General features: G+C 53.4%; 1 protein-coding gene across 1 annotated transcript; it reads left to right on the forward strand.

The window, feature by feature from the left end:
- The first annotated feature begins 4,794 nt into the window (after positions 1 to 4,794).
- LOC119113593 (protein Tob1) lies at positions 4,795 to 24,759 on the forward strand. Its single transcript, XM_037237884.1, has 2 exons — positions 4,795 to 4,838; positions 23,714 to 24,759. The coding sequence occupies exon 2, from the start codon at positions 23,767 to 23,769 to the stop codon at positions 24,757 to 24,759; it is 993 nt and encodes a 330-aa protein (XP_037093779.1). The 5' UTR covers positions 4,795 to 4,838; positions 23,714 to 23,766.
- Positions 24,760 to 25,101: the final 342 nt, after the last annotated feature.

Below are 25,101 nucleotides of genomic sequence, written 5' to 3' on the forward strand. Positions count from 1 at the left end.
CGTGAATCGAAGGCGCTCAGATGCGCATACGAATTTTCGTTCAGTTGGTAAATTGGTTTCCTACGTGTAAAAAATGTGAGACGAAGGGCATAATCAAGCTCATGGCGTACCTTCAAACAATACAGCTCACAGTAACTTGTTCTCTTCGCACTAGCAATTCCGACAAATGCATGCCTTCATGTCTCAGGGGCTTGTTCCACTACACACTTGTTAAAGAGCACATCCTGCCGAAGCGCCCACTTTTAGGTTCACTATGGCATGCCGGGCGCTGGCAGCGTTATAAACAAGCTGAGGTCCCTGTGGTTGCTATGGTTACGCCGGGCAGGCCATTGTCGTCTACGTCATAATAGGCTGCGGGCACGCACACAATGCCCCACTGCTAGCAATCGATCAGATTTGTTCGCATCGTCTTCATGACAGCGCTGTTCATCAGTCTGGCAGTGAAACATTGTCAGCGTGTAGGCGAGTCAGGCGCAGTTCGGGAACGTCCGACCAGCCAGCTGCCCCGCAGTGACCCCGACTCGCGTCCGCACCTGGACGCTTCCCAGCGTGACAAACATGTGCTCGGCAAGGTAGATATCGTTCGTTCATGGGCTTGGACCCGTTTCAGGCACTGCCCTTCCACAGCACTGCGGCTTCGCTGTCGGCAGGCTAGAGAGTTAGGTAAAGTCCCTCTGTTTGCGTAGTTACGTGCGCTTGAAACACAGCGGCGATCGATGTATCGCGATGCGCCAAGATTCGTTTAGTGCTGTTGTTGCAGTGTCTATATATTCGAACTTAACAACTATTCGTACAGAAACAGAACTTGTCCAATCCAGAAGTACAACATTTCATCACTGGAAACAATCTCCCATCGGCCTTTTCGTGTGCAGACGGCAACGAGAACTTGGAGGACGAGAACACAAGCATTCCAGCGTGCCACCGAGAAAACTGGCTGAATGACACCAGATGTAATACTGCATTAGAAACCACACCTTTGCTCGCCTCCTCATGCTCAGTTTGAATCGACACGGATCATTACTCGCCGCATATTGTCTGGTGTGCTCCACTGCTTACGTGTGTCTTCCGGGTACTCGCCGCATATTGTCTGGCGTGCTCCACTGCCTACGTGTGTCTTCCGGGTGCTCGCCGCATATTGTCTGGTGTGCTCCACTGCTTACGTGCGTCTTCCGGACGAACGATGACGCATGACCTCTCAGGCTCCCCGACAACAAAGGCCGCGCCGAACACCAGTCTTGGGATTTTTTTTCGCTAGCTGGTTCAGTCATTGGGCCCCTGGTTGGAGGATCTGGATTCAACGTCCATCGTATGGAACTTTTACTAGCCCCAATTTCCTGTAGTGGTAGTGGTATTAGTGGCCTCAGCATTGACGTGCGTGAAAAGTAACGCAGCAAAGACTAGTTCTATAACACTGGGCTGTTTGTTACACATACACGACTGTTCATCCGGGACGATAAGACATACTAGTGCAGATCTCATTTCCTAGTCATAGATCGTGACTACTACGCATGAAAGTCAGCTAAAAAATATCAAATGCTGTCATTAACTGATGCAACTAACATGTCTTTACTGACTGGAGCTGATATTTTTAATGCTTATATTTTCCTTCATAATGGTTAAATATGGTTTGTTGAAGCTTTGACGAGTTGTTGCTTATTGATGCTTGGTTTATGCGACAATTTGTCGATGAGGATATATGACTTATGCAAACATCCTCATGTTCAGCTGCGAGTCGGCGGTATCGGACCGAGCCCTGGGTCGGATCTTGACTTCCATTCCCCGCGTGAGATTCCGGCCAAGATGGAGCCCATTTCGAGTCATCTCCCCAGGCGGGGGATGACACCACGGTCGGAGCGTGCACGCCCGCAATTCTCATCGGTGGCATTGGGGGCGGACCCGATGCATTCGCCGACGGAGGCGTGGTCGCTGGAGGTGGGGTCGGCTGGGGGTGAAGGCGCACGTGGCCGGGGCGCTCTGGCTAGGCCAGTTGCGTCTTGACGCCCCAGGTCCGACGCGTCAGGTCGCCGGCTAGCTCTCCCCTGGAGTGCGCTGAAACAGGGGGTGACGGACGGCCGGTACACTTCCCTTCCACACGAAGGAAGAGGCACCGCCCTGGGATGGTTAGGGGTACTTACTCGCGTCCCACCGAGCACTCTTCGGGAGTCTCTACGAAAGGCTCAGGAGGCCATGGCAACTACGGCGTTGCCTGCCAAATTTTCTGTGCGGGAGGAGGAGGCAGTGTCCGCCTGAGTTGCCACCGAGAACAGTGTTTTTAAAACCGTCAAGGGCCTATAGATCCACAGCCTGACCATGATAAGGGAGCGACAGCGTGGGTTTCATGGACAAGACAGCAGTATTACGGTGCACTGTCAGCTGCGTGGCCGAGCGTTTCCAAATCAGAACCTTTTTAACTTCGAAAGGGATGATTTCTTGCTCGGCCGACGAACCAGGCGCTTCCTGAGGGAGGCGGCAGGGTCATCGCCAGACTTCGACGACTTAGGGAGTTCCGCAGTGCAGCCTCAGAACTGGTGCTCTGGGGACGCGCACCCAGTGCACCCGGTGGCTCTTCGGCACCTGGCAGTGACGTTAACAAAGTTTTGATAGCGGAAACAGCGCACCTGCCCTGGAATATGTTGCCTGACTGGACTGTAATGGTACCCTACTTAGAATCTTGACGAAACTGATGGAACATTGAAAGTGAGTGCTGTGGCGTGTGTGTCGATCAGTTTTCCGTTCTCTCTTCGCCTAATTTTCCTATCGGCAATCACGCCGTGCCTCATCCGTCCCTGCACGATGTCCTCCGCGACGCTCCTTGCAGATCCCAACACATCATTTCATCTTGTCAAATCCCATTACGTCAGATCCCAGCACGTCATGACTCATTTCGAGGAGCTTTTGCTAAGGTGAGGTTTTACAGTGACAGTACCTTCACCTCTCACAGAGTGGTGAGCTCCTAGGTCGCTAGGAACAGTCGTACGTCAGTGTCATTTCTATTGCGGACCTCGATCGAACTATCCGGAAATTGCTGAGCCTCATTCCGAACACCAAAACTAAGAGAATCCCTACTCACGCTGGAAGAGGCTCAAACTAAGCGGCGGTGGCTTTCCATCGGAGCCGAGCTTGGCTTGCTGTACAGCCAAGTGCCCCGGCATCGGTGCGCGTCACGTGGGAGCCGGAACCTGCGCAGAGGTTCGAGGCTCAGAACTTGTCACTACTAGTGATAGTCCGATCTCCAGCGGGGACCCTCCAGCCTCGCGGTCTCCCACTGGAGGACCGCGAGAGGTACCCACGAGACGTACCCAGCATGCAGTTAGACGGCACACCGCTGGACACGTAAGGGGCCCTACGGACTCCCGCACCCTCAGTATTCCTGGCCAAAGTGGAGTGTTGGGACGCCCCACGACTGACCCGCACGAAGCGCCCCTCACCTTCCAGGATCCGATCAATCCGGGGACGCGAGCGAGGGAGCACGGCGACCCCGACAACACGGGGAGGAAGGGTGGTGAGAGGGCCGAATGCAAGAAGACGGTTTGTGGGAAGACGGCGGGCGGGACAAGGAGGTGAAGCTCACGCACCGACAGAGTCGCCAATCCCGGAATGAGCAGATGGCGCCGTCCACCCGTTACCGGAGCTGGGAACCGAGGGATGCCGCTCCCCGACACCTGCTGAAGCCGATGCCCTGTGCCACGTCTGCATTGCATTGTTGAAAGCCCGGGACAAATACGGCCTACGCCAGAATGAAGGCCGCTGTTTCCTGTACTTGTAGTAAAACAGTCTACATAACAAAGTCATAATTACCTCAGCACCTCCCCAACGGCGTGGCGCAACACTTCTAAGCGTTGCATATGCAGCTCATACAAGCTGTAGCAAACCAATTTTTGGATTCGCTTAGCTCCACAAAATATGCTAGCATAAAATACACTCTTTGGCTCCGTTGCTTAGGTTTGGTCTAGTTTGGTTGTAGCTCCTTTGGCCAGCAATGTTGTCAGGGAGTTATCGGACTGAGAAGAGAGACCAATAGCGCGACCGGTCCTCGGTCATCGTCTCCGTGGCGTCTGCGGTCTCCGCGGTCTCCGCGGTCCCTGCTACCGATCACTGCAAACATAGTGACCTTTGAGGTCTGTACCTTGAGGTCTATGCGGGTGCTCGGAGTGAGGTCTCACCAGGGCGGCAGTGGGGCAGAGTCTTGGCTGACGACCGCAGCCGGTAGGCCGGTGGGCCGTCGGTTTAGAACGACGACGGACCTCCTGGTCCTGGGTTGAAGAATGTTCTGAGTGCATTTCTTCCTAGGCGGCGACACTGGATGTGGAAGAGGTCGGTGGTGTTTTGTTCAGCTATGGGGCGGCTGAAGCGGGTTAGATTCATCCAGACGATACTGTCATCGCCGTGTCGGCCACACCAACATGAACTCCCGCCTGCTGAGCTTCACTTTCCGGAATTTCGTCTGGGATCGCCGCAACACCCATCGGAAGCGGACGGAATGAATGAGCCGGAGAGCGAAAACATCCGCCCCCACGCACACTGCTGACGTCACGCTCTGCCCCCTCCCCCTCCCCCTCCCCCTCCCTCGACGGCGCGTCGAGCGTCGGCCTGACATTGGCGGCGGAAACACAAAGAGGTGCCCAGCGCGGCGGCGCGGAGGCGGCTGTTTTTTCGCCTGCGCGCCGGCCGAATCCATATAGGCTGGCGTCGGCCGGCACCGTCATTCGCCGCTCGGCCGCCGCGCAGGCAGGGCGCCACCGTCGCACTCCGTCACTGGGCCAGTGGAGTGCGCGCCCGCCGCGGCGAGAGAAGGTCAGTGCGGCGCTGACAGCGGCGGGGTGACGCGGCCGACACAGGTGAGCGGCGCGCGGTACGTCAGGCACAGCCTCGATCGTGCGCTAGCGTGTGACGACTGTGACGGAGGACAGCACCGGACGTTGTGTTATTAAGTGATTGGTGGTTTTGGTAGAGGCGATTAGTTTGATCTGGGTCAAATGCTGCGCTACGCGCGTGATCTTTGATGTAGCATGAGGGTCTCCCGAGCTTTGTCAGTTTGTGGTATGTGTTAGCATGGATATTGAACTTCTAGACGGTCCCGTATGACCTGTTTTGTGACCATTTCGACCTCTCTTCCACGACCCAAAGGCATGAATTCACCATACCCACTTCACCGTAACGGTGGCTGCCTAAATGTCGGTGGTGTCGCAGATGTCATGCATGATTCATGCCGAGGCCATTCTGGTCTCAGTGCAGGGAGCAGGTTAGGTAGGTATGGTGTCAGGCCGCCGTCACCTGACCTTCTCGTACTGCACAGCGGGGCCGCCATATGGCGGCGGGACGCTGGGGCAGAGCTGGTTTGTCCTCCTAACTTGCCTTTAAAGACCATGCTCTGTTGAATGCAGATTAAACCCTGGGCAATACATGATCACTTTATTTTGGTTAGCCAACGATGCAACGCAAAGAAAAGGCATGTGGCACGACGCACACTCACACACTCACATATATATATATATATATATATATATATATATATATATATATATATATACATATGTGTGTGTGTGTGTATGTGTGTGTGTGCGTCTGTGTTTGCGTGTGTGTGTACGTTTGCGTGTGCGCTTGCGTGTGCGTGTGCGTGTGTGAGTGCGTTTGTGTGTGTGTATTGACGAGAAATTCGTTGTTCTGTGAGATGCGTCTCGAGCCAATACAGGATGCATAAGTTGATCAACATATGTTGATATGAATTATCACAACTTGGTGAGTGAGCGATATATATATATATATATATATATATATATGCATGTATATATATATATATATATATATATATATATATATATATATATATATATATATATTGTCTGCAATGTGATGTGAAGTCGATACGCTACTCCTGGCGATGGTTGTAAAACCTATTGGCAAATGTAAAAATGTTACATATACGTATCCCTATTTTCTTTCCACCGAAAGCGTCATGATATAGACTAGGCATATGTGATTTATGACATTGATATGCATGGGGTCTTTAAGATCAGGCTTTAAATGTTGACGCTCTTGTAAAAGCCTGAGTAACGCATCCATTTCAAAGATAGCGATGGCTAGTATGGCGAACCCCTAATTGGTCTGCGAAGATGGCCATGGTGCGTCCGATATTGGTGGGGCTATTCATCACGAGTTGGATAACTTGCCTTCAAAGTTCGAAGCGCTACCTATCTCGGATTCGAACGATCATGCTTGCCTGCACCCATGAAACTCTGGCCAAACATGGTCCGCATGCCTGTCTGCCCAGCATGTCAAATTTATATATACATATATATCGATATATATGTATATATATATATATATATATATATATATATATATATATATATATATATATATTTATCTATCCGGCAACATGAAAGAACACCGGTATGGTTTGGCGTTTGTCAGGCACAGACTGTCAAAAACATAGTCAATAACCACATCTTGTAGCTCTCGGATGGGCAAAATTTTCTGGTGTTGGCAGACGACATCTTGCTTCTTTCTGGTGACGACAGCATTTGCACTTTGTCCTGGATTGTTGACATGCCGAGCGTACGCAATAACTAAACTCCTCTCGTCCCACCACTTAGAGAAAAGCAGATTGCACAACTCTCGGCTCTCGGTCAACCAGAATTTAAGTGTTTCCACTTAGAAACTGCAACTGCCTTGCCATCTAAGCCGGTGCTAGAGGTTTCTTGTGCTTTTAAAAGGAAGACACCTCTAAGTTTCATTGGGTGAACAGACACATTTACCACTTTTACAGTTCAACACTACCAGCATCTTGCTTTGAACTAGTTTCTCGCTGAAGCAGTCCACATAAGAGTAAAATCACTTGCTGAGTGATAATGCACATTAAGAAAACGTCAAGCAATTCGCAAGGCCCCTTCATGTTTGGGGCTGCACTAAATCGACGAGCATTAGCTGCACTCGATAAGAAAAAAAAAACTCGGGATTAAATAGGGCTAATGATGGATGCCTGTGTTCTGCATGATGGATTATTCGTCTCCCGTATCTGAGACAGCTTAATCCGCATCTGCCCACATTCTTAGGGCAGCCTTGTCTTTACCTGTTCACACGTCCGAGACAGCCTTGTCTGCGCCTATCCCTCCTCAAGTAACCTTGCTTGAACCTCCGGCGGGCCTTGGCCGCCATATCGTTGCAGCGCGACGCTCAGCTAATGGTAAAACTTTCGCCGGCTTCTCTGGTGGGAACGATGCAGACTGCAGATAAGGCAGGGTTTGTCGAGGAGCTTTGATAAGGCGGTGTGGCGGCCTACGTCTGGTGGAGGCGAGTGACAGGTCGTCGTGTGTTCGTTGACAAGGTCACGTTCGTGGTGTCAGTCGTGGCTGAGGACCAAGGTCTGAGGAAAGCAAAGATAGATGGCTGGTTGAACTTAAGGGATAAAGTACCCCTTTAGATTGGTTAAACATTGTGAGGATGGAGCTGCACTGTCCGACGCTCTTGCGAAATTTATTCAAGATATTGTCTAATCAGATAACTTAAGCATACCCACTTGATTAGAGCTAGCTTGCTACAACAAAAAAAAAACTGACGCCTTGGCACCACCGCTTTTGTCGATATTTGATGCTAACTGATGTTTGTAATGACGCAACCGTAGAAAGATGCACTACTGGCATGACATAAGCGTCCATAAATTTGGTAAAATCACTTGTGGTGTCTGCCAACTTAAGATGTCATACACCATGCATGTGTTTATCTAACATCTCGCGTCAGAAAACCTGAGACGCGAAAGATATGGAGCAGAAACTCTTGCCAAGATCGTTAGTTTCTGAAGTTGGGCACCACAACGCATTTTCCCTTATTCAGAAAGAAAGGAAACTGCCACTAAGTTTTTGCAAAAACGGCCTGGGATGATGGACATCGCTGTTTCAACAGCGGGGGAGCTGTCGCTGCTTTGTGGGGTTTACGTTGTACTCGCTGATCTTCAATGTGTCTTGGCCTAAAGCTATGCGCACACGGTTCAGTTCAATCATACTCTATTTTGACTGATAACGTTCCTCATCACCATGAATTTTTGGACCACAGGCTTTTTTTGCTTGCGTTTCCTTTGCCACTGAGCCCATAAGGTTGCAAACGATTCTGTACGCCAGTTTCAGAGCTGGGGCTGACTGGTTTTCAGTGTGCCCTACGCGGGTTCCTGCTCTTTCCGTGCACATGTCTCGCCAGATGGTCCCATTCCCGTCGGCTGTCGCACCATACCCGGAGTGTGGACTTTCTGGCGGGGCGTGCTATCATTGTGACCCTGGATGTTCGAGTGTGTGCAGAGCCAGTCACGTGATGGCTGAACTGCGCCCCCGCGCCAGCCGCGCCCTATCTCCCCCGTGCTCTGCCGCTGTGAATGCTGCGCCGTCTCGCACCCGTGTGCCGCGGCACAGTCTACTCGCGTCTGTGCAGGCGGCTGACGTTCCTTATGATGCGCGACGACGCGCAGCGACTGGTCTTAGCGGCCGGCGGCACGCGTGATTGTCCTGGATCGTGCCTGTCACCGAAGTCTCAGAGTACGCAGTGCGATGTGGGCGCACATACCCTTGTACGTGCGCACTCAGGGGCTAACGTGAATTGAACGACGTGGGCAAGAGCATTCTTACGCTCTTAAACTTTTTAAAGGGAATGTTCCACATATGAAGATATTGGGACAAGCGTCGGGTATGATAAAATAGGCCCATTCGTAAAAAACAGGTATACGCTTAAGTGGAAAAGACTTCTCAAGGCAATATAACCTCACCATTTCGAAAATATTCCCCTAAATACGTCATCGTTTGTGATGTCGTCATCATCATTTACGCCACCCTCGTCATCGAACGTTTGTACGACGTATAAGGGCTGCCAAACTGGACGTTCAAATTGTCACCGTACCAGGCGGGCTGACTCACTTAGAGTACTTTGGCTTCTAGGGACGTGTTGTGCTAAGGGGTGCAATGTTTCCGAGCTAAAATTTCGTTGTGTGTGCCTGTTTTTGCTCTTTCTCATAGTGTTCTTGCATATTTATCCATGGTGTTACACAATTTACTTGCATCCACATGCCTGATTACGGCACTTTTCTTGAGTTATTGGATAACAAGCCTGATTTCAATCATGACTAGTACCAATGTCAAATTTTCCGTGTTATGTAACATAAAACGTGAATCGTGTTTGAAAGGAGATGTGCACACTTTTCTGCAGGCTACTTCAAGGTCACCCAGACATCCATGGCGTCATAATAACGTTATTCAAATCTCGTCACTCCACTGACCTTGCGGCGATCGACACCAAGAAAAATGTGACCGTCAAGTCTTTAATACCTAGCGTTTGTGAGCACAACGTCCACAAATCACGGCCGCCAATTGGCTCTCAATCACTGTTGTGCCAGGTGCGATGATGCAATCAAACAATGACGCACTGAGGAGCATATTGACTACATAGAGAAGTTTTGTTGTCGAGAGCAACGATTTCCAGTCAAAAGAATACCAGTAAATATAGATGAGCTTCTTTCGTCATGTTAACTACTTGCCTCAATACCTTCAAATGTGGCACATTCCTTTAAGAATAACAGGCCTATAAAGCGCACTAAATGACCTTCAAGATGTCCATCTTAGTTCAAAACGCCATACAAATTTAAAACACTTCCTTTGATATATGGGTCAGTGCTAACGCAACAAGTATTGCTTAACTTGAGCTCCGATCCCACAAATCCATCCATTCAAAAAGGTTCGGACCAAATCCTTTACGAAAAATACGCTTTCTGCATCTGCCATGCTACTAAAATCTCCACTAAGGTCTCCCTGTTGCTGTGCGGCAGGCTCAAAGCGACGTCAACGGGTTGGTGTATCAGCACGATGTCCCTAGTCTGAGGCGCCAGCTGTGACTGGCCATGGCGGCATGCTACGGCATCTCATCTCCAGGATATTGCTTATCTGTGTGAATGATTGTGTAATCTTCTCGCCCATTACACGAAAGCGGTGTGCCATATCATATGGAATGCACCGCACTGTGATCCGCTGTGCTTGCGTGGGTGCGTGCGCACATGCGTGTGTTCGTGCATGCGTGCATGCGTGCGCGCGTGTGTGCATGCGTGCTTGTGCGCGCGTTTGTAGATGTATGGGTTTGAGTATGTTACAAATCAAGTAAGGATATTTATTTATCGATGCTGTATGTAAAGAAGATACTATCTGGGATATATATATATATATATATATATATATATATATATATATATATATATAGTATTTCCAGTGCGTATTTGTAGTAGTTAACCCAGCTGACCTTGACTTACATCAGGGCAGTGAGCACGGCTGCTACATCAGGGTCACTCGTCAGGCATGAGGTGGTGCGATTTCCGTTCTACCTCTCTAAAATCGGTAGACGGCTGGCCTTCATTGTAGAACGTACCACGCCCAGCGCGCAAATTTCTCGGGAGATCCGAAGTTTTAAAGGGAGCCAAAAGGGTTAAAGTCATTTCCTCGTCGCGCTTCGGTAGAATTTGATTTCATCCTGTCCATGTTTGAAGCCATGCCGAAAGTGGTCGGAATTCGCTGCAGCAAAGTGGTCTAGCTGCTGAGAATCCTGTGGAGGCCAATCTAATAACCCTAAACACACACGCGCGCGCCAATATCTTCATTCTTGCTCTGTGTTTGACAGGATGCAGACCAAGTGTGAAGGATAGACCTAACCGCGGTCTGTAAAAGCCGTCCGTCCCATAAAAAGCATCGGATTTGAAGTGCACGTCACAAAGCATACGCCGTTTTACATCTTTTGTTGCTCTTGGCAAGATATTACACCCCTTGAGCAGCACTTTAGAGCTTTAAGATCCCGGACAACGAGGAGCCGCTCGTATTCAATGTTAATATATCATGTGTTTGAAAAGCGACACAATACCAATGGCGGGCATATGGTCAGCGTTGCACGTATGCGATACACAGACGCGGTGCACACAGAAGGTGGCAACACATGACACATGTTGTCGCTTATCCGTGAAAGGCATTGCGCAATACGGACATCTGCTTTCTGCTTTGCAAGATCCTACCGCTTCACACAGTGGTACACAAATCCAAACATTTGCAACAAAACACAGAAATCATTCTAAAGTCATTATTAAGCTTTATTGTTACATTGTTATAACAACACATGCTATAAACTATTATTTAAGGCATTGTACCATCGCCTATAGCCAAGTGCCAAGGCTTAGTTAAATTTGACTGGAAAAGCGGGTGCATGTCAGAGTTCGTGGGACTGCTGTGGGGCTTCCTCCATTTCGCCTTACTTCCTGGCTGGAAACTTTGGATAATGAATGGTGTAAAACAGGCCGGCCCTAACAACAGAGCTTGAGACCCGCAGGCAGAGGAATGCAACGAAATAGGGAATGAGCTTTTCGCGGAAACCGCGCAGCTCGCAGGGCATACCATCTTCGCAACGCTCCGCGCTCCACGTCCAATCATCGCACGCCAACGAAAAGTCATGCCATTGCTTTGGGCCTGTGGATGATGAAATGAATGGACCATGGACCAAGGGTACCTTATGCTGACATGGCTTGCGCAGTCAGTCAGTCGGCGACACGGACGGAATTATCGTACGTCAACAACCGTTAGTCTACCGTATCGGCACGCAAGCGTCAGCTGGCATAGGTTGTCAAGGTGACCCGAGATTGTTTACCGCGTCCGGCTGCGTGCCGGTCGGTCGGCTGCGTGAGTGGGGAGGGGGGGGGGGGGGGGGGGGGGCGGCGGCGGTGCAGTTGAGCAATGTGTAATTCCTGATCGGAAGACGACGCTGCTGCCACCATCTGGGGACATCACGGACTAAAAGGGCGCAGTCAGGCGCTCGGCACTGAAGGTCGTCGCAGGTCAGCCATTGCCTTGCATTCTGTTCAAGACGAACGCCTAGAAAAACTATGGTGATGACTAAACGTCGACTCGGAATGTTCAAAGACTGTTAGGCATAGGTTTGGACGCGCGAAACGTCTGTTAGCTGGACTCTTCACTGAAAAGTTCCGTCAAAGTTCATCATACACTCACACACAGACACACACAGACATAAGCAGCACAGGTTGTGATTGTCATGCGTTCAACGTTTTAAATCCGAATCTGATCTATACATGTAAAGCCTTCATTTTCGGCACAATGACCACCGCGAATGTTCGTTTCAATGGGATATCTTCCCCGAGTTTCAATGGTGGTGACCTTCGTCGGCCAGCATCGATCTGTAGTGACGTCATGTCCTCAGTAGCCAATGACGGTGCACCGGACTGCTGACGTCACGGTGGCCCGTAAACACGCCTCGACCGGATGTGGACCTTCAGGTCATATTAGTCCCACAAGAGGCCGGGTACTGACCCTAAGGTGTGCACAAACACTGGTGGTGCCGCACACGAACACCCCGCTGCCTCGGTGAACACCTGCTCCGAAGCACGCCATCAATCGAGACGTAAGGGATCGGGGTGTCGTATGCTTGCCACTTTCATTTTAAATACGTTCTTTGCACCGGTGTCTGGAGCAGTTCAATGCTTGTGTCTGATTAGTGTTTGTCCACACGACATGTTGATTGATAAGCTATTGGAAAAGCTAAAACACTACAATCTTTTGATCAATAAGTTGTCCGATGTTTGAACGGTGCCAAGATGTTTAAGGACAACGACGTGGGCGATGCATGCGACCCGCCATCGGCTAATGCACATGAAATGAGTAGATGAGCGCTTGATCCTTTTCACAACATTTGAAGTGGCGGCACTTGACAGTGCCGTGTTGCAGTTTTAAGTCGAGCTTTTCAGCTACATTCCCTGGGGAGCCATGAGACGCCATTTACGAGCTGGTTTAGAAAAGGCCTTTGTTGAGCCCCCACTCACCATACGGATCACGTGTTTACGTCACTCTGCATCTAAGCGTTAGGCAGCCACTGCCAAGAGTTGAGTAATGTTTAGAGCGAACCAGTTCACGCCCCGGTCGTCCAGTTGCCGTTATTTCTCTCGGCTTGAACTGCTGTCAGCTACTCAACTGCCGAGGAGCCCATTGCTCTAGCAATCACAATTCTAAGAACCCTATCACAACATCGCTGAACGGTTGCCGTAACCAGTTCGCGTAACCAAGTCTACAAGCTCGCTCTGGGACAAAAAAAGAACCAAGCGGTCGTTACATGAGTGCATGAGGCACAACCCTCATCCTGCATTGTTCCATCTGGTAAAAAGTGCTGCTCCCCTAGGTACATTTGTCCTCGCGCGTCATCTAATCCCAACTACATGGCCGAATTACTGTCAGCGTAGCAAAAACAAAGCAGAAAAACGTATCGCGTGTCCTCGTTGATCAACGTCCCAATCCAGTCTCCTTCCGCCAACAGCTATCGAATAGCAATGCCCTGTGTGGTGCCCACAAAGCACTGACGTCTGCGGGGTCACTGACCCCGTGCAAGAACTCTTGCGGCGCGCGCAAACCGTGTTTTGCCCAGCCTTAGCGCGCTGGCAAGAAAAAGGCCTGACGACGGTCCAATCGCGCCAAAAACACCCGCCGTGTCGGACCACGCGCAAAAAGCCACGCCCGCGCGACGGCCATGCATATGCAGCGCCGCAGCGGCGATTGGCGGCCCTAGGAAAAAGCCCTCACTATCAAGCGGCCGGGGTCACTGGCCGCCGAGGCGATTTTTTGCCTGCTGGGTTCTCAGCGCTGGGCTCCCAAGCGGACGGAGTCATTGGCCGCCGAGGCGATGCTTTGCCTGCTGGGTTCTCAGCGCTGGGCTCCCAAGCGGACGGAGTCATTGGCCGCCGAGGCGATGTTTTGCCTGCTGGGTTCTCAGCGCTGGGCTCCCAAGCGGACGGAGTCATTGGCCGCCGAGGCGATGTTTTGCCTGCTGGGTCCTCGGCGCTGGGCTCCCAAGCGGACGGAGTCATTGGCCGCCGAGGCGATGTTTTGCCTGCTGGGTTCTCAGCGCTGGCAAGGGTTTTTGCAGCATCGTATATCTCGTATCGCGAGCCCCAAAATTTGTAGGCACTCGTTAAAGGGATCGGTCAGATTGTTTGAATGATGCAATGACGGTTTCCGTCACCACGGGTCTCTCCGAAGGTCGTCTCGGATTTCGTTCGTCTCGCCGCGTCGAAGCATGGAACTGCAGAAGCTCGCAAAAATGAAAGGGACCGCACGGAAAAAGAGTTGCTAGGTTACGTCCATTAGCCATGCGCCAAACCTGACACGAGGCAATCAGGCACATGGTTTTCTTTCACTCAGTCGAGAAAGCCTAGTCGTGCATACCAAGCAAAAATCTGTGTGCTCCACCCATGAAATTTAAATGCATACAACACTTCATTAGAAATATACGATTTATGTCAACTGGGTTATACCAATATATCTGTTTTGACAGTTGTATGGCATCATGTTAGATTACATAGGATTGCATCATATTATGATACTTTTATGATATAAGTGTAATATAATGCAGTAATCACAAATATACAGTCTGTTTTGAATTGATTGTATCAATTTTTATTTTGGTGTTATATCCTAGTGTTCGATACCATATTTTGGCGTATTTGATTGAATTCTTCCTTATTGAATCATATATATATATATATATATATATATATATATATATATATATATATATGCATATGTATGCTCATAAAATTATCGGCGCATGAGCTCTGTACCGTAGTTATACCTCAGATGCGTGGCAGCTCTCACACCAAGCCATGAACTGGCTTTGCAGGTCTCCAAGCTCCATTCAAATATAAAATCATGGCGTACATAGTCTCAATTTGTAGTTTGTGATGGGACCAGAGGGATGTTTACAGCTACTTGTTACGTCACATACTGTTAACAGCACTTAGCCACAAGAGAAACATGTCTTATACCCTACGGAGCTACGCTGGGACCTCACGCAGGGCGTTACTCATCTGAAACTATGTGCCTGACCCGATCTAAAAAGTTGCAAATGTAACAACAGCAAAAACGTATATTTATCTGATGCATGTGTATTGCCGAGGCTATTTCTATTAGGCGTTGACAAATCCAGCTCCGGATCTGATGAGGCTGCGTTACAGCATGAGTAATCCCGGCGCTGCAGCCAATCTCTAAGTCAGTGATCAGCATTTAACATGCTTCCGTTTCGATACCTTTATGGGACCATTCCCAGTTGATGCGCGCCATCCGGACCTGAGCCTAAGATGACGCTGCAATGTCGGGTTTGGAGCTTGATGCATCGCTCGAACAGCTCGTAGAGCCGCTCATCCATCCCTGGCCCCCGGGTCACGCTTCGAGGCCGGAAGTCATGAAGATGCTGCGCCGCTCCCATATTCGAACCAGAGCAATATAAGGGATTAAAACGACCTAATAACATCAGCTTTGTGAGGGATGAAGCGCTTGGTAGGAACTGGGGCCTCGAGAGAACAGAATAGAAAAGAACACAGCACAGCACGGCACAGCACAGCACAGCGCAGCACAGCACAGAGGCAGCTCAAAGTTCGGTTGTCGTGGTTGTTTGGTACTCCCACGCGCGCAGAGTTGGGAAGGACGGAAAACGGCTTACGATATAATCTTATCTTATAATACTTACTTACACGATATACGATACTTACGATGCGACACACGATACTTACAATCACGATAAAATCTTGCGATTGTCCTTTGTCTCTCCAATCCGACTGCTCCCTCGTCACTAGTGCAAACTCACCGGTGGTTGCGTCTCTGGCAAGAGCGGACAGACCAGGGCCAGACTCTGGCCTCGCGACGCCCTGCCGTACCAGAGTACCCGGGGGCCAGGGTCTCAGTAGTTTCGCCCACCATCGCCGTATCTGGTGGCCTCGGAGATGTTTCCGTGGAAGTAAGGGCTGATTTTATGACCGTGACATCAAGATCAAAGCTGCTCTTATCATTGTGTAAAAAGAGATTAGCTCAAACCATCGTCACTATCCCGATTAAAAAGACCTTTGGTATGCCTGGTTGTAGACATCAATAGCGGCGTTTCTACACATATGCTGCTGATAGCAGTGATACACTTCATTGCTGGTGGTGGTGGACGAGGAGTAGGTTTGTGGAGTAGGAGACTGTAGGAGATTTGTGTTTCTCCAATCTTGTCTTCCTCGAGACAGGCGAGTGTTTCAAATCTATCTGTAGTACATGGGTATGATAACTTGAGAAATTTTGAGTGCGGGGTGCGACAAAGCGCCGTTTATTTTTTACCGCACAAAACCACCGGACCTGTGTCAGATTTGTATCTGCGATCAGAGGGGCAGGAGCTATGTTTTGTTCAAGTTGGAAGCCACTGTGCCTCTCCTTGTTCCCGCAATGCAGTACCCAGTCTGCAGCGCCCAGCACTCCAGCGACTCAGGCCTGTGCGCGGCGGGAGGTCGGTGCCGGTGACCTCGGCTCGGCGGCACGGCCGAGTCCCTACGGACCGGGCCGGCTGCAGCACGCTTGTGGGGCTTCGGCCGGCGGTCCAAGGTCCCCGCTGGGGCGGCGCCGCCCGGCTGAAGGGGTTCACTCCGGCGGACGGAGCGCACCGCACCGGACCGCACCGCACCGCACCGCACCGCACCGCACCGCACCGCACTGCACTGCACTGCACTGCACTGCACTGCACTGCACTGCACTGCACTGCACCGGACCGGACCGGTCCGGACCGCACCGCACCGCACCGCACCGCACCGAACCGCTCCGCTCCGCACCGCACCGCACCGCACCGCACCGCACCGCACCGCACTACACTGCACCAGACCGCCCCGCACCGGACTGGGGACCGGGCCGCACCAGACTAGGCCACTCCGTCTCGTGCAGGGGCAGTGTACGGTGCTCCTGTGTTGGGGGCGCATCCACCGCCTCAGGGACCGGGCCGCAGGTGATCATTACAGACCAATGCCAAAATTGCTAACATTGCTGCACGTCTGGCTTCATACTCATTGGTCACAACTATTTTTGCGTGATAAATTACAGGCTGGCCATTCTAGCTAAATGTCTAGTGATGAAGGCAAACTCATCCATGTGCGTCTATTGTGAACTATTGAGTACCAGTGACCACTGATGCGCAATGCCAGATCGCTGGTACGTACAATTGGCAAGTGCATCATTGTACCTCACATATTTTCTCCGTATGCGAGCAATCACGCCTCTTAACAACTGACTTAAACTCGTGACTTGCCGCCACATTAGCTCGGTGTAGTGCGGCCAGACCCGAGAGCAGGGATGCTGCGCACTGTTTTCAGACATCTGCGCCTAACGACACACATTCCTGTGCATTGGATTCGCTAGCCGACGCCATTTGGCAACATCTGGTAACCTTTAAGGTCGACTGCGTGTAGTAGACACTAAATTGGGGCTGCAGTATCGTGGCCCGCGGCGCAACGACCAAAACAAGCTGCATCGGAGCGTGAGCGGTCGTGACCCTGCGTGCGGAATGTGACCTTGGTCGCTGCTGGAGGTCGCGCGGTCGACAGCCTCGACGACAGGAGAAAGATGAGGCGGGATAAAAACACAGAAAGTGAAGGGCCCGCGAAAGTTGGGAAACAGGAGGAAATGAACACGTAGTGGGAGAAACGTCAAGGCTAGCTGTGTGTGAAAAGAAGCGGGACACACGTTGTCGTGAGCCCTTTTGTGGAGCACCAGTGACACACTGGCCACAATAACGCCTGGGGTACATGTGAGTGGCTTGCATGGCACTCGTATAAGCGGCTTGAGGAACATTTTCGATAACATGCTGCACTTGTATTACAACCTCCCATGCTGCAACGCCGTTCCATATTGCCCTCATACATCTGGCTTCCCATATTGTGACTGCAATTCTAGCTTTCAACTTTCGATGGAACCGTTGATGAAGTGTCGAGGGCTACACTCGTGATATTAACAAAGAGCCGCGAAAAGTGTGTAGCCTACTCGTGTTCTTCACAGCCTCAGCATCAGCATCGGCGCATAGTTTTATGGCGTAAGGCGCACCAAACAGCCATGCTCAATAACCCCAAAACTGAGTGGCTGCCATGAGGCCTCCCTTACAGCACGATCACCAGCACCTGAAGCTGAACAAACTCCGCGTGTGGGGCCCGGCGCACGCGGATCATGGCTCGGTCGTCCTCTCACTCCTGATCATGGCTCGCTCGTGCTCTCACGCCTAATCATTGCCCGCTCGTGCTCTCACGCCCGATCATGGCCCGTTCATCCTCTCACTCATAATCATAGTCCGCTCGTGCTCTCACGCGCGATCATGGCCCGCTCGTCCTCTCACTCATAATCATAGTCCGCTCGTGCTCTCACGCCTGGTCATGGCCCGCTCGTCCTCTCATGCCTAATCATAGTCCGCTCGTGCTCTCACGTCTGGTCATGGCCCGCTCGTCCTCTCACGCCTGATCATGGCCCGCTCGTCCTCTCACGCCTGATCATAGTCCCCTCTAGCTCTCGCGCCTGATCACCCTAGTCTCTTACGCCTTTCACGCCTGTTATTAGTGACAGGCAATCGGGCAAATTAGAACGAAACAGCCTAACAAAGTTCTTGTCATACTGACACTTTGCAGCCTTCTTTGGACCATGGCGACTGACATGGTACTTTCGTTTACTTTACCGGTACGAATACGCCATTCACGCCTGACATCATGCTGTGTTGATTTCGTCAACACTTAAAGAAATTTGCTGCGAAGCGACGCTAGCGGTGCCTTAGCCATGTCAGGTGTCCTAGCGCATTCTAACGAGGCTTTGAAGCACGGAAACCGAATGAAATGGACACCGACTGCTAAGTGCGTGTAAGCTTATATTTTTTGCGCAAAGGAGGAATTCACACTCCTCTTGTTCTCAAGAAACCTGCGGATATATGCAGGTATAGACTAACGAGGTCAGTGACGTCAGCCGTTGCCTGTTTGCCGTCACCACTCGGAAGCACCACAGCCCGGCATTGTCAGCGGTTTTTAGGTACACGGTGCAGCTGTTGCCTGGTAGGCCGCCCACAGCCTGCCTCACTTGTGCCTTTTTGCATCGGTTCTTGCGAACACTTGTCTTTTTACATAGGCCCCCCACGCGTCTTAATTCATGGGCTCACTAACCGATCTGATCTCTTGACGCTGCTGGTATCATTACGGCTTTGGTCGGGGTTGCTATAAATTCGTGCGTAGCTCTACGAACGTAGGATCGTCATCCCAAGGAAAGAGGAAGGGAAACCCACTTCTTCAGCCACTCTACACGTGATGTGCCAGCGCCCGCTCGCGGCCGTCCCCCGCGACACCGCCCCCCCCCCCTCCCCCACTGCTCCGTGTGTGATCTCCGCCACCCTGCGCACCCGCGGACCCGGAGCACAGCACGGGTGTCAGCGGTGCCGACCGGGTGGCCCACCAGACGGCGAACCCGGTCACCCGGCAGATACGCCACTCTGCCAGGCAGGCAGGGCAGGGCGTGTTCAGGCCAGCACGCGGCGCGCTGGCAGTTACGCTGCTCTGCCACGACGGGAACTTTCTCGACGCCGGCTCGTTGCGTCGCAATTTCCACTATGCCATCAGCCTTGTACGAGCACACCTCGTGCAAGGGCGGATCGAGGGGAACACATTTGGCTACAACCTAGCCTGATCATGTCTCTCAAAGCGTCAGATAAAGAGCACCCAGTCTAGGATAGGGTTGTAGATGCACAATCTACAGATCCAAACCTTGACGGGTAGCCTGTTCATTCCCCAACCCGTGCTGGCTGGCTCGTTCCACCCTTTGCGGGGGTCACAGCCGATCTCCGGAAGTGTCCGCTCTCCCGGCTCGTGTTACGCGTCCGTGCAGCTGTCCGTGCCACCTTCACATCACGAAATTGGCCGAAGGCTTATGTAAGGCCTCTGGCGTCGAATCAGTAAAGACTTCCTGATACGTCCACCGGGACGTGCGGAGGCGGACTACCGCCTGCCGCCTAGGACGAGGCGTGGTCAATAGCCAGCCTCTCACAGACGACGCCGGCTATTCAGACGGCGTGCGCCGTATACAGGCGTGTGCCAAGTCTCATTCCGCACGATGAGCGTGCACTGGCCAATGGGCGGCCAATAACCGCGTTCAGAAGCCGTCCGTCATGCCATGCGCGGCGTGGGCGGCGGCCCGATGCCGTCGGCGCACAGCGTGGTCCGGTGACCGCGGACGGCGGTACTTACTCGGGTCTGGCGGCCGCACCTCCGCGGTTATAGCGCAGCGGGAGGGGGAGGGGAGGGGCGTCACCTTGGTTCGTCGCACTCGACGCGTCGATCGATGCCTACCATCGACTGGAGGCGGCCTTCCAATGCCGTCCGCGGCGACTATGGCACAGCTGGCCGGCCTGTAGCACGAGCGCCCAGCTGTTTGAATGGCGAACGCGAAGCTAGGCATGGACTTGGCATGGCTAGGCCGTGTCTGACATGATGCGGCTGCTTAGGACGGCAGGGGAGTGGCAGGTCTGGGACTGCCTAGGGCAGCAGGGAAGCGGCAGGTCTGGGGCTCCTTAGGACGGCAGGGGAACGGCAGGTCTGGTGCTCCTTAGGGCGGCAGGGGAGCGGCAGGTCTGAGGCTCCTTAGGACGGTAGAGGAACGGCAGGTCTGGGTCTGTTTGGCCTCGTCCATGCCGCTAAATAGTTCAAGCATCTCTGCAAATAATAACCAAACCATTTATTTTGACATCTGACCTCCTCTGAGTCCCCGATTCCGGTCCCTGAACCACCTGCTACTGATACCTGGTAACCACGCCCCCTTCCCATACCCCTGTCCTGTTTGCCTCCAAAGCTAATTCAGCCGCCACGAATCTCAATGTTATCCGGACGACCCCCGCCCTCCCCCCCCCCCCGCCTCCCTCGCCCCAGCTGGCCCGTTACCGAACAGGCCGTCACGTGACGGGGCTGCCAAATGGCTGCTAGACGGCTGCCAGATGTAGTCGACCGTGGCCATGCCCGCCCGCTGTCATGGAGGCACGCTGATTGTCGCCTCCTGGAGCCCTGTGCCGACACTTGTATAGTTCGTCTTGGTCTTGGCTAGACTTGGTGAATGATACTAGTGTATCACTGAGACGTTTGATATATGAACACGGTTGACAAGAAAACACTGGAAAAGTTCAATGGAATTATAGGAAAAATGACGTTGCAATCACAGGCAAACGCTCAAGCTCCCGAGTCCGATGACTGTTTTCACCAGCACAAATTGGCTTTCGTTACAAACCTCTCCATTTCGCGATCATTAACGTTCTTGTCTCTCACATCAATAAATGGGAAAGTTGGCTGGCATGCCTGGCCATCTGGCACAGCTGCTTCTCATTTCACTTACTTTTTATGGCACGGCCATCTACAGGCTGCTGCAAGTACTTTCATCTGTTTCCCTGCACATAGCAGTGAACATGTTTTCTGGCTTTCATGTGCAGGTCAGCGCTCATGGTAGCGATAGAGAGCATTTAAACGTCAATCATACTCAAGATTCGGCCATTTAACCCTTAAGAGCGGCTTAGACAACGCTGGGGAGGGAAGCCCGACTGGTGCGACCTTCACCTGACCTCGAGCGGGCGGGCTGACGCAGTCCGATGTGGCCTCGCGACAGCTGTTAATCAACCGGACCACTCGCAATCGCCGGTCCTCGGGCACCGAACGCCACGCCTGGCGGTGGCGTTCGCGACGGTCAGGGCGTAGGGGGAGGGGGGGGGGGGGAGGCAGGCAGCCCGCCCGAGGCAGACTCGGAGACCCGAGATAACGCTACCGGTGGAGCGGGATGTGTGTCACACGGAAGCCGCGCCCGGCGAGAGGCTCTACTCGTCTAGTTTGAATAGGTTACCGCCGCGTGTTTTTCCGCTGGGGAAGACGCGCGGTAGAGCGCCGGCTCGCCCTGCTTGCCTTCCGTAGAGTACCGGTGTCCCGTTTCCGCGAACACCGCGCCAGTTTAAAGAGCGGACGAGCCTGGCACGTCACACACGAGTGTGCTCTTCAGCCCGGCCCTTAAGCCTGGCGTCCGGCCCGGTCAGTTGTAGCGTTACTCGCAGGCTGCGTGTCGATTGACTGTTTGGATGAGGGCGTTCCAGTGAAGCCAGGAACGCTCGCCGTCGGGAGCGTCTTTCGCCAGAACCAGCTCATGGCCAGGTGCGGCCAAATGTCACATGACGTTTCGCGTAATATTATTATTTATGCAATGGACGTGTTCCAAGAACTTGGCAGCCTTCGTAACGAACACTTACTACTGCGCTGGCCAAGTTCACCCTCATTTGAGTTCGGGCTGATGAATATCTACATGGTCAACCGAACTACATATTTCTGAATGGAGCTGCTCAGTGAGCCGTACAGCGCCGCGACCTCGGCGGTCAGCTGAGGTCGCGGCGCCGTGCCACGCCAGCTGCCGCATCAGGCCTTGGTGATGTACGGTTTCTCGCGCGCGCGCGCCACCCCCACCCTCCTGTGGCCGGCGCGCGCCACCGCTGTTCCACTGCCAAGGCCGCCGGGCGGGGGCCGCGTCACGCTGGCAGCGCGCCACAGCCGCACCACGTGATCGGCTCACAAATAGAGCCCCATGTGACTCAGTCACACCTCGGCTCAGAGTAAACATTGGCGCGGGACTGATCCCCGACACATCCCGTCCCCGTCGGCCACGTGCCCGGTCGCCTCGAACATCCAGGCCCTTTAAATAGTGACTACCTGGCACAAGCTACAAGCAGTTCCCGTCGAACATTTCCAGTTACCTGGCTTTTATATTTGTTCATTATATTTTCTATATGACATCGGTGTTTGTGCGCTGGAAGTTTGCTGCGCTGCAGGTCACGTGCTCGCTGCATCGCAGGTCGCTTGTTTTAGGAAGCGATACATTTATAACGCTACAGCGACACGTGACTTCTCTGGAGCGAATGGACTTGAAAATGCGCGAATTGATGGCACAGAGCCGCAGCAGTCTCAAGACGGCTTCATCCATTCATGAAAGCGACTCATGACAAACCCTGTGGCGCTGACGGCAAATGGCTGGCGATTGTCCAAAACAACGGTGCTGCAAACCCAGCCGGAAATGTACTGTACTCCCCACGGCACGTCAGTTTACATGCGGACCAACGGCACGGTCCTGGTTATAGCGTTTTCATCGACTTTGGTCCACACTTCTTGACACTGGAAACCATGGACAGTGCGGGTAAACAGCTGTGTTTCGCTTACTTGGCCGACGTTTTCCAGTCAGCTGTCGTCACGTGACAGCGGCTTCAGTCACGCTGGCTTCCGCCGGCGCGTGTAAGTGACCTGATTTTGTTTAGGCCACTCGATATCGCCCAGTGCCACCACCTTCAGTGATGGCCTGGTGCTGAGTGTGGCTTACCGACAGCAAACTCGGACCAGGATTCTGCTGACGGATTTTATACCTGCACAAGCCCCTCCCGGCTTGTGGCACGTTGTGGGCGGCGTCATTTGCACATTGTTCCGCACGGAGTGCTCGCGGTGCTTGCATCTCACCTGGCATATATGGACGGACCTGTCGACGCTGCTGCTGAATGCTGATGTGTGTCTCAGACCTGCTTTTACTGCCACGTCTGACAGTGTCAGATGCGAGCTGGGGAGCTTACGGAGTCAGAGAGCAGCTGCTGTGGTGTTTCGTGTGGGCCGTGCGCTATTTTGAATTTCAGAGCAGGCTCACTGGCGGTGCAGCGGAGGCTGCAGCGGTCCTATCGAGTGGCTGTCCCATGCTTATGATGTAGGCCGATTTCTTGGCATCTGCGGTTCCGGTTCCTGACATGACGAAAGACTTCACATGACCTGACCGACCTGATACTCGCCGATCTGCCTTCTGGGCCTGACATCTCGCTCGTGTCGCAGGTCTGCTGTGTGCGCGGTGGACCGTCACCACATCAGCCGAGCCGCCCGAAGCCATGCAGCTGGAGATCCAGGTAGCGCTCAACTTCGTCATCTCCTTCATGTACAACAAGCTGCCGCGGCGGCGCGTCAACATCTTCGCCGAGGAGCTGGAGCGGGCGCTGCGCTTCAAGTTCCAGAGCCACTGGTATCCGGACCGGCCGTTCAAGGGCTCCGCCTACCGCTGCCTGAAGACGGGCGACCCACTCGACCCCGTGCTGGACACGGCGGCGCGCGAGAGCGGCCTGGCCCTGGCCGAGATCCGCCAGAACCTGCCGGAGGACCTCTGCGTCTGGATCGACCCGGGCGAGGTCAGCTACCGCGCCGGTGAGAAGGGCGCCGTCAAACTGCTGTACTCGGAGCCGGCCGCCGAGCGCGTCAGCGAGGACCGCTGCGACCACGAGGTCACCTCCACCTTCAACCCGGAGGCGCAAAGCTTCCGGCCCATCGAGGCGCTGGCGGCGTCGCTGGGCTCGCTGGCCGTCGCCTCGCCGCCGGCCGGCAGCCCGTTCGGGCCGGCGCAGGCCTCGCCGACCCCGACCTTCCGCGCTGCCAGCCCGGCGCCAGGGTTCGCAGCGCACCGGCCGCGTGCGCCCGTCACCTTCACCACGGCGGCGTTCGCGCAGACCAAGTTCGGCAGCACCAAGCTGAAGAGCAGCGGCAAGCGCGGCAGCCGGATGAGCCCCACGGAGTTCAGCAACTACATCAAGCAGCGCGCGCTGCTGCAGCAGCCGCCGGCGCTGTTCGCGCCGTTCGCGCAGCAAGCCCGGCCGCTGTCGCCAGCGCCGCCGCCGGCGCACGAGTTCGCGCCGTTCGCCGGCAAGATGACCGCCATGCCCCCGGGCATGTACGACGCCGACGTGTTTGCGCCGCCGCCGCCGCCACGCAGCACCGGTGCGACGCAGAGTGGCGCCCTGTTCGCGGCGCTGACACCGGAGAACCAGCAGCTGCTGGAGAGCTTGACGTACGCCTCCAACCCGCACCTGCAGCACTTGCTGGTCGCCAACTAGGCGGCCTGTGGCCGCGTGCGTCCTCTAGTCGTTCAAGCCACTGTGATCGGTCTCTTTCGTAGTTTGTAGCGGTTAAATTTTGTGATAATGGTAAGTGACGAGCCGTTAGCCGTCGGCCGGGCTGGGGGCACCGCCGGGTGTTTGAGAGCCCTGCCGGTAGCAGAGCGTACCGTGCCGGAGGAAGGCCTGGGAGTCCCGCCGCCCGCCGCACGCCGGGGTGAGAGTCTGTGGCCGTTCAGACTGGGTTCTCCCTGAGCCGGCAGGACGCCTCCGGCGAGGACCGGACGATCTCGCCCGGTCAGTCGACCCGACAGGCTCACGTTCTGACGGTGGCAACGCCCC

This window comes from Pollicipes pollicipes, unplaced genomic scaffold (genome assembly GCF_011947565.3).
Source record: "Pollicipes pollicipes isolate AB1234 unplaced genomic scaffold, Ppol_2.1 Scaffold_7262;HRSCAF=8765_pilon_pilon_pilon, whole genome shotgun sequence".
Classification (NCBI taxonomy): Eukaryota; Metazoa; Arthropoda; class Thecostraca; order Pollicipedomorpha; family Pollicipedidae; genus Pollicipes; species Pollicipes pollicipes.

Excerpts from the sequence above, each read along its gene's own strand:
- LOC119113593 (XM_037237884.1), top strand. The coding sequence starts at position 23,767 with ATGCAGCTGGAGATCCAGGTAGCGCTCAACTTCGTCATCTCCTTCATG.